Source organism: Maylandia zebra, linkage group LG20 (genome assembly GCF_041146795.1).
Source record: "Maylandia zebra isolate NMK-2024a linkage group LG20, Mzebra_GT3a, whole genome shotgun sequence".
NCBI lineage: Eukaryota > Metazoa > Chordata > Actinopteri > Cichliformes > Cichlidae > Maylandia > Maylandia zebra.
In genome coordinates, this window is record NC_135186.1 from 17,141,500 (window position 1) to 17,150,634 (window position 9,135).

General features: G+C 37.7%; 1 protein-coding gene across 2 annotated transcripts; it reads right to left on the minus strand.

The window, feature by feature from the left end:
- Positions 1 to 30: 30 nt before the first annotated feature.
- Positions 31 to 8,231, minus strand: tmed4 (transmembrane p24 trafficking protein 4). 2 transcript variants are annotated; one of them, XM_004573464.4, is made up of 5 exons: positions 8,023 to 8,226; positions 6,283 to 6,383; positions 3,436 to 3,561; positions 1,564 to 1,710; positions 31 to 1,452 (listed from the first exon to the last, which is right to left on the minus strand). In XM_004573464.4, the coding sequence occupies exons 1-5, from the start codon at positions 8,183 to 8,185 to the stop codon at positions 1,303 to 1,305; spliced, it is 687 nt and encodes a 228-aa protein (XP_004573521.1). In that variant the 5' UTR covers positions 8,186 to 8,226; the 3' UTR covers positions 31 to 1,302. The 2 variants fall into 2 exon arrangements, with proteins under 2 accessions (XP_004573521.1, XP_076734383.1); XM_076878268.1 differs by lacking the exon at positions 3,436 to 3,561 and having other exon boundaries at positions 8,023 to 8,231.
- Positions 8,232 to 9,135: the final 904 nt, after the last annotated feature.

The window sequence follows — 9,135 nt, forward strand, 5'->3', positions numbered from 1 at the left end:
AGTGGCGCAAATAACAACAACAACAACAAGTTCAGCCAAAGTTTTTTTTTTAATTATTTTTTTATTAAGCATGTGAAACAGGCACCCAGACCACAGTAAAAAACAGAATATTTCCAGAGTGGCAATTTAACATTTCTGAAAAGGCTTTAGTGCATATGATATCTATGGATCTGAAATTGGATCTAAACTCTGCATTTAAGAAATGATCAGAAATCTTAAAATGCTGTCCTGCTAATGTTTGACAGTCAACTTGGCTCTAGCCCAGCGCAAAAAAAAAAGTCACAACTGTTCAATAAATAAGTTTTGTTGAAACACAATCTAGTGTCAGGAATGATAAGTGTAGAGGCTCTTGTAGTATTAAATCCTTGTAAAAAGCATTAGAAAAGGGCAGCCAGTATCTATACACACATTCCTGTTGTTAATATCATAAACTGGCTCTACAGATAGATCTGGTATACTACAAACAATACATTGTCTGTAGAAAGATGGATGGTAACACTTTAACATTTCATTTCACACAAACAAGCAGCATATAAAAGGTTTATAATATAACTGTAAGCCTATCTCGACGAGTGGTTTAATATTGGTATAGCTTCTGTAAAGCACCTGAAACAATATCAAAGCTGTAGCTCTAAAATATTCAATAGGTTAAATAAATATTAATATTATATATAGCTAAATATAGCTATAGAAACTCACAATGCATTGAATAAATCAACCTAATGTATATCACAGAATCATGATGTCATTGCTATTGTGGGCAAAGTATCGTGAGTTAATCTTTGAATACCTGTATGTGCGTATTTAACACAGTTCTGGAATAATTATAAACTATTTATTATGCTGCTTATAAAAACTAACTGGGACTCAAGCACTGAAATGGGCGCAAAAGGAACCAAAGGCATTATAGTATATGCAGAAATGTATGTACCTGATGAGTACAGCTGAAATCCTATGGTTAAAAGTTACAAAACCTGTGTGAAACTTTGTGTAACACTAACAATGACCAAAATTAAATACTTATAACAACTTCAGCATTCTCATTTTTCTTCATATACAATCACAAAAATGCTTTTTCCTGCACTTTAAGATAGAAAAGTGACACGTCCAGTGTTGTCAGGATTACACAACAAACCGTTTTGAGTTACTGTGGAAAAACTAAAAGGAAAGGAAAAAGCCACATTACCCGGGACACAAAATTGTATCTGCAGATTTGCGCGTACCATTTATGGCTAATATTTGGGTGAGCAAAGTCTGTCTGCTCGTGTCATTTCACACTCACTGATTCTGTTCACACTCACGTTACACCAGTTTCTTGGCCTCAAAGAAGCTCTTCAAATGCTTCATCTGCCAAATACCAGTGACGATGAGGATGACCGTCTGAGCAATGGACCACCAGAGAACACGCTGGTTGGTGCTCTCACTCGTCATGCGAAAGCGCTCCTCACGATACTGCAGAAGAAAACCAGCACATTCAAGTCACTGCAGTGGCTTCAACTCCAATACTTTTGACATAAAACAGAACTGTTTTGGTTTTTTTTGGTTTTTGTTTTTTTAACTCACCCTCTGGTAGTTTTGCTCCTTCTGGATCTGTTCGACTTGGTCCAGCAGCTGTCGGACTCGTAGCTGCAGCTCGGTGAGTTTGTCCTTAGCTGCAATTTCAGGATAGTTGTTGGTATGTTCTCCCACTTGAATGTCCAGATGCACTCTCTACAGTAATAGACACTTCAGATTTACATGTTTTTCAGTCAACTTCAGATCAAGAACTTCCTTAGAATAAGCTAAATTGATGTACTAACTAAAACCTTAAGTTTTATTTGGGAAATGGTGACTACAGCTGCACACTGTCCTTATGAAATAATTTTTTTTAGACCTTAAAATTTCACTCCTGTCTGGAAGCAAAAAGTAGCAGGTTCTCCTTCCACAGAAGAAGAACGGTGACATCAGTGGGATTCTTTGGTGCTAATGTATCCTTGATATCCTTGAAGGTATCAGTTCATGCAGTGCACTGGCCTGCACCACGATTAGTATAAGACAGGGGCAGGGATAGCTCAGTAGGTAAAGTGGTCGCCCCATGATCGGAAGGTCGGCGGTTCGAATCCACTTAACGGCTACCCTGAGGTACCCCTGAGCAAGGTACCGTCCCTACACACTGCTCCCCGGGCGCCTGCTTAGTGGGCTGCCCACTGCTTCACTGAGTGAATGGGTCAAATGCAGAGAAAAACAAGTAATTTCCCCATGGGGATCAATAAAGTATCCATTATTATTATTATTGATTATGATGTTTTCACTCAAAGCATAGTTGAAATGCTAGCACCAAGGTCCCAAGAATATTGAACTGTACTGATTTAAGAACCTCAGCTAATCTGGTGGAAAAACCTTCCAAGAGGCTCGAACAAAAGGATCAGAATGGACTTAGGTCATTTCCAGCATAGCTCAACACACCCATATTTATTGGTGTTATTTTACAGCACATACATTATGTTCTCTGGATACTGGCATATTGTTTGCTACTTCAGTCTGAGGTGAAGTGCAGACTAGTGCCAGACCAGACAGAAAGTTAAGAGGCTTTTTTTTTTATATATATAAAGATTAAAACAAACAAACAATATCAGTGAAAACTATTTTTAGGCTCACTGATGTGCCCAAAAAAATATATTAACATAAGTCTAAGATGTATGATAATAAATAGGTAATGCAAAAATACAAAAAGAGACAATACTTTTAATTTATCTAAGGTAGCACTGTGCTTCTAGTGACTTGACTCTACATTTACGCTGCTGATCAAACAGCATTAAGGTAGGCTGCCACTGTTGTTGTTGTTTCATTGCGTCTAGGGTTAACTCACCTTCAATCTCAGACTTTCTGAGAAATTTAAGTTTTTAGACACAAGTAAATGTGTTATCTAACACTGTTGTGAAGGTCAAATACTTCAAAAAGGGTGACAGAGTTTTCATTTAAGAAATCTGGTCAACTTTGTATTACAAGGATTATTTATCAGTTATAAACTTACCCTTATGTAGCTAGGGTTTTACCATTACTTTAAGACCTAATTCATCAACTAATTTTTTTAAATCACTTAATTGAATAATTTAAATGTAATTATCTGCGGGTATTCAGCTCATTTTTTAAGCTACTTTTAGCTAGCAATTTCAAACTTACCAACTGAAATTGCTCAAATATAAACAATCTCTACCCATTATAACCATTTATACACTAAACTTGACTAAGATCACACTTTTTGATTCTTTTTCTTTTTTAATGATTTATCAACTACTTTTAGGTCGTTTATTTTTTAAACTACTCATTTAATGTACAGTTTAAACATTTATACACTGCTTAACATTACTCAGTTATTGTTAAACAAATGCTAATTATTTTTAATGGAAAGCAGTCTGGCAGTTCAAAAAGTCAGACGTGCACTTCTGCACATACCAGTTTTCCACCTGCAAACAGAGCCATCTTGGTAGAGTTTGAATGCAAACAGATCTGATGCTCTCCAGGTGTATGGGAAGTAAATGTGAACCGTCCATCCGATCCATACTGACGCGAAAGGATGATCTGGGGAATGTGTAAGCAGCAAATGCTTAGATTTAACTTATATGTTCCATGTGCAGGTGTGTATTAGAAAACTATGGAGCTACATTGGTATCAAAAGGGTTGCAAAAGTGTATGTTATAACCAAGAAGGGTAAACTAAGATTTACAAATGTGTGTTCGTACTCACAACTGCAGGCTCCAATCCATACAGGTGTACAAAACTTTTTGAATGAAGGTAAAACTCTTTTGCAAATGCAAATATCCAAACCTGAATAAATACTCATCATTTATGCACATTTTTAAGTTCAGCTACATAAATTTTATGATTTTTGCTTTCAAAAGGCTTCCTCCACAGATCAATTCAGAGATGCACAGAGGGGTTTGGGACTCTTTTCACAGTGTCAGCTTAGAACAGATCCACAAACGTAAGCAGCGTTCAAGTCCTGTTAAAAAACTGGAAGATCTGGCAATCTTGTGGATTTCTGCATTACTTCAAACAACACAGACATTTTTGTTTTCTAAATACACAAAAAAAAAAAACTGTCACCCTTCACTTACAGATCCTATACAGTAATATACAGTGGGGCAAAAAAGTATTTAGTCAGCCACCGATTGTGCAAGTTCCCCCACTTAAAATGATGACAGAGGTCAGTAATTTGCACCAGAGGTACACTTCAACTGTGAGAGACAGAATGTGAAAAAAAAAAAATCCATGAATCCACATGGTAGGATTTGTAAAGAATTTATTCGTAAATTAGGGTGGAAAATAAGTATTTGGTCACCTCAAACAAGGAAAATCTCTGGCTCTCACAGACCTGTAACGTCCTCTGTAAGAAGCTTTTCTGTCCCCCACTCATTACCTGTATGAATGGTACCTGTTTGAACTCATCATCTGTATAAAAGACACCTGTCCACAGCCGCAAACAGTCAGACTCCAAACTCCGCTATGGCCAAGACCAAAGAGCTTTCGAAGGACACCAGGAAAAGTATTGTAGACCTGCACCAGACTGGGAAGAGTGAATCTACAATAGGCAAGCAGCTTGGTGTGAAAAAATCAACTGTGGGAGCAATCATCAGAAAATGGAAGACATACAAGACCACTGATAATCTCCCTCGATCTGGGGCTCCACGCAAGATCTCATCCCGTGGGGTCAAAATGATCATGAGAACGGTGAGCAAAGATCCCAGAACCACACGGGGGGACCTGGTGAATGACCTGCAGAGAGCTGGGACCAAAGTAACAAAGGTCACTATCAGTAACACACTACAACGGCAGGGAACCAAATCCCGCAGTGCCAGACGTGTTCCGCTGCTGAAGCCAGTGCATGTCCAGGCCCGTCTGAAGTTTGCCAGAGAGCACATGGATGATACAGCAGAGGATTGGGAGAATGTCATGTGGTCAGATGAAACCAAAGTAGAACTTTTTGGTATAAACTCAACTCGTCGTGTTTGGAGGAAGAAGAATACTGAGTTGCATCCCAAGAACACCATACCTACTGTGAAGCATGGGGGTGGAAACATCATGCTATGGGGCTGTTTTTCTGCCAAGGAGACAGGACGACTGATCCGTGTTAAGGACAGAATGAATGGGGCCATGTATCGTGAGATTTTGAGCCAAAACCTCCTTCCATCAGTGAGAACTTTGAAGATGAAACGAGGCTGGGTCTTCCAACATGACAATGATCCAAAACACACCGCCCGGGCAACAAAGGAGTGGCTCCGTAAGAAGCATTTGAAAGTCCTGGAGTGGCCTAGCCAGTCTCCAGACCTCAACCCCATAGAAAATCTGTGGCGGGAGTTGAAAGTCAGTGTTGCTCGGCGACAGCCCCAAAACATCACTGCTCTCGAGAAGATCTGCATGGAGGAATGGGCCAAAATACCAGGTACTGTGTGTGCAAACCTGGTAAAGACCTATAGTAAACGTTTGACCTCTGTTATTGCCAACAAAGGTTATGTTACAAAGTATTGAGTTGTATTTTTGTTATTGACCAAATACTTATTTTCCACCCTGATTTACGAATAAATTCTTTACAAATCCTACCATGTGGATTCATGGATTTTTTTTTTTTCACATTCTGTCTCTCACAGTTGAAGTGTACCTCTGGTGCAAATTACTGACCTCTGTCATCATTTTAGGTGGGGGAACTTGCACAATCGGTGGCTGACTAAATACTTTTTTGCCCCACTGTATGAAGGTTAATATATGGTTCAAATATGCTGCTGCTTCCTGGTGGATGCTCTTCCGCTACAAAAACAGCCAATCAGTATGCCTCTGCGGATTGGAGAACAGCACGATAAGCCATCCCTCTGGCTCATCCTCTTAAGTTAGTACAAGATAACTATTCTGCTGTATAATCGAAATATAGATATAATTCAGGTAATGTGGGATAACTACATCTGAATCACCTTACCAGTCTCAGAACACAGCACAATAGCATTCATCTTAGCTTAATGACTAACAAACATATGTAAGATTTATGAAAGCAAAAATGATCAATTTAGATAGCTGAACTTAAAAATCTGTGTGTCAATGATTAGCATTTATTCACGTTTTCATATGTGTATTTTGTAAAATTGTCTTTTGTTTTTCAAATTGCTTTGGATTTAGATTTGAGCACACATTTTTGACTACTCCAAAATACAAATTGTACCATTTTGCAAATCTTAGTTTACACTTGTGGAACATAGAGCATTCATTTGAGAATAATTTCACTCCATGGAAAATTACCTCTCATGTGTTTACCTTTGTGTCTGGATCCTTGATCTCAACATGCATCCCAAGACCAGGGGTGGATGGAAGGAAGGAGCCGGTTTGTTTGTCCCACAATTGAGTCCTGTACTTTCCTTTTAAATAATAATAATAAAAAAAAAAAAGCAAACATACCATCAATGGATCATGTAATCATTCACTTCTGCACTGCTAACACAGCCAGTAAAGTGTGTTTATATTAAACATACTGTTGAAAATACTATCATAACACTGAACAAGGGTATTTACACAAGATGTACAGGGTCAGGACATAAAAACACATTGAATGGTAAAGCATAAAAAGCAAAATGTAAGTAAGTAAACACAGTTTATTTTTCTTTTTTTTATTTCAAATATTTGATGCATTAAAGTGTAAATATACAACAGTTCTCAGTGGATCTGTAGTTTTAACAGCCTTTAACATTTATGCATGTTTGGGTATAAAGGCAGATTTCACTTTTGGAAATGCTGGAATTCAGTTTTCTGACGTTCTAAAAAGCATTCATGAAAATAGCGGAGTCAGCTTAAGATCTTAAAAATGCAAGTGGAACAATCTCTACATCCTGACAATATGCATATTTCTGTTCATGTCAGGCAAAAAATTGTTTTTAAACACAAAATTCACAAGCTAGTAAATGTATCTGTGTACAGAGGCCTAAATTGGAATTTCTAAACTCAAAACACCACTGCTGCAGTTAGTAAAATCACTGCTGGCAGAGTGTTGAGAGCAAGACCAAAAATATTAAACTGTAAGGGCCAAAACACTCAGTAGAGTTAACGGAGTGTAGCATTATAGAGTCACCTTTTTTTTCTTTTTGGTTTTTTTTTTTTACACCTAATTAAAGCAGCATTAAAAAAAACAAACTCATTTCTGAGATCAATTTAAGAATGTTTTAGTATTCTGAGTGCAGCTGAACCCTTACACACATCCTAAAAATGCATAAATACATAAAATGCAAAGATGTGACACATATAAAAGCCCTGTAAGGTAAGTACAATTTTGTGGATACTGTTCCTAAAATTGGTTTAAAAAAAATACTGTCATATATTAGGTGCATCACCATCATTCTGTTCAGATTTCTAGTAATATGAATATTGTTACCCAGTGTGAAAAAGAAATTGAGTTTCGACAATTTTTAAATAAAAAAGTCTTGGTGAAAGCGTGTCATTTAAATCTATTACACCATAAAACTACAGTAAAGATCCATATGCTTAAAATGTACCGAATCAAGTGTACTGTGAAGGTTACTTGCCACAAATAGATCTGCGGGGAGCAGTGCCAATGCATTCATCCGAGTGAAGGTAAAGCTAAACCTTCTAGATGTGGACAAATTATGAATTCAAGGCTGGCACAAATATTTACAATACTATTTCGGCAATACTTGACACTAATATGGGTTGTTTATATATATATTTATACGTAGGTTAACCCGTCCAGTTTTACCACGTACAACTCCAACTATGCTAGCTTCAGGTGTAAAATACTGTTTAGCTAACTAAGATTAGAAACTCACTTTAACATATTTTTTAAGTATAAAGAGACAAACCGATTGCCTCTTTAGTAGGCCAAAACTTGACAGTTTGCTGCTTAAACACTTTTAACCGGTGTGAACACCGTGAAGAAGTCTTCGTGTGGTCCCCGTTGTCATTTCCAACGCAGCATCTCTGCTGCAGCCAGCTGTTAGCGTGTACCGTTAGTTAGCTAGGTTATGCTAACAAGCGAATAGTCCTTACCAATAACCATGGTCTCATCCGGAATTTCTTCAATGAAACATTTTTTCTCCGTCTCCCCTATGTGAAAATAAAGGCTGTCACTTGGATAAATCCAAGCTAGTAATAAAATAACTCCAGCAGCCGAGAAAGACAGCATCTTGTGGCCTCTTTCACTTGGGCGCATCAGCACAGGAAGTTGTAAAGCCGCTGCGGCTACCTGACGTTTCTCTCTCGGTGAAAAAAGGAAGGGGATTTCCTAGTGTAAGGAGGTGCCCTGAGTTTAACCTCTCAGGCACGACTTTCTTCCACGCTCGTCCACGATTCACCCCGTGAATAAGTTTTATATTTTAGTGCACAGACCTTTTTAATAAATTCAATAAATAGATCTAAAAATCCTAATCCTTAATCCTAACAGAAACCCACTGTATTATGAAAAAGAAAAACATATTAGTAGTGACCGAAGCCTCATCTTGGAATTGTTGGATTATTCTGATGCAGTTGAAACCAGTTTTTTAGTAAAATGACTAGATGTTACAATGCCTGATAATGCATTGCTTTAAATGGAGAAAATCTTGAGGGATGGCTGTTATGAGAAAAGGCAGCCCAGAAACTTTACCAACGGGACACGTCGTTGTGTGCCTCAACTTTCGGTCTTTTACCCAAACTTATCTGCCATTTTTCCTCTCTTGGTTAGGTTTAGGGATCAGAGATCTGATCTAGGTTATCATATTAAAATTTGGGACACATCGTCAATAGTGGACATTGGATTCATCAGGTGTTTCAGCCATTATCACTAGACACCCTCATCCATTGAGGCCCTGCAGGGTTGATCAGGCCCCGGAGTGTGTCAGTGGTTTATGTTAAATTGTTATTTCTCTTCTTCTTTCTTCTGTTTAGTATTTTGTCTTAGGCCTTTTTATTGACTTGATACAAGTGAGTTCTGTTTCCTTTTTATAGTCCCTCAAGGTGACAACGTCGTATGTTTTAGAAAGATATTAATAGTTTGATTATAACTAATTTCAGTTTATACCCAAAATATCTAACCAGCTTTAGTCACCGAAGTATTGTCCGCTAGTACTAATGGTATCAATATTGAAAGTTAATATTTGTATATATGCCACTGTTATGTCACTT

Coding starts and splice junctions, on each gene's coding strand:
- tmed4 (XM_004573464.4), bottom strand. CDS start 8,185: ATGCGCCCAAGTGAAAGAGGCCACAAGATGCTGTCTTTCTCGGCTGCT. Junction 1,711..3,435: donor TGTTTGCAGGTGGAAAACTG/GTATGTGCAGAA, acceptor CTATTACTGTAG/AGAGTGCATCTGGACATTCA. Junction 1,453..1,563: donor AGGAGCAAAACTACCAGAGG/GTGAGTTAAAAA, acceptor TTTCTTCTGCAG/TATCGTGAGGAGCGCTTTCG.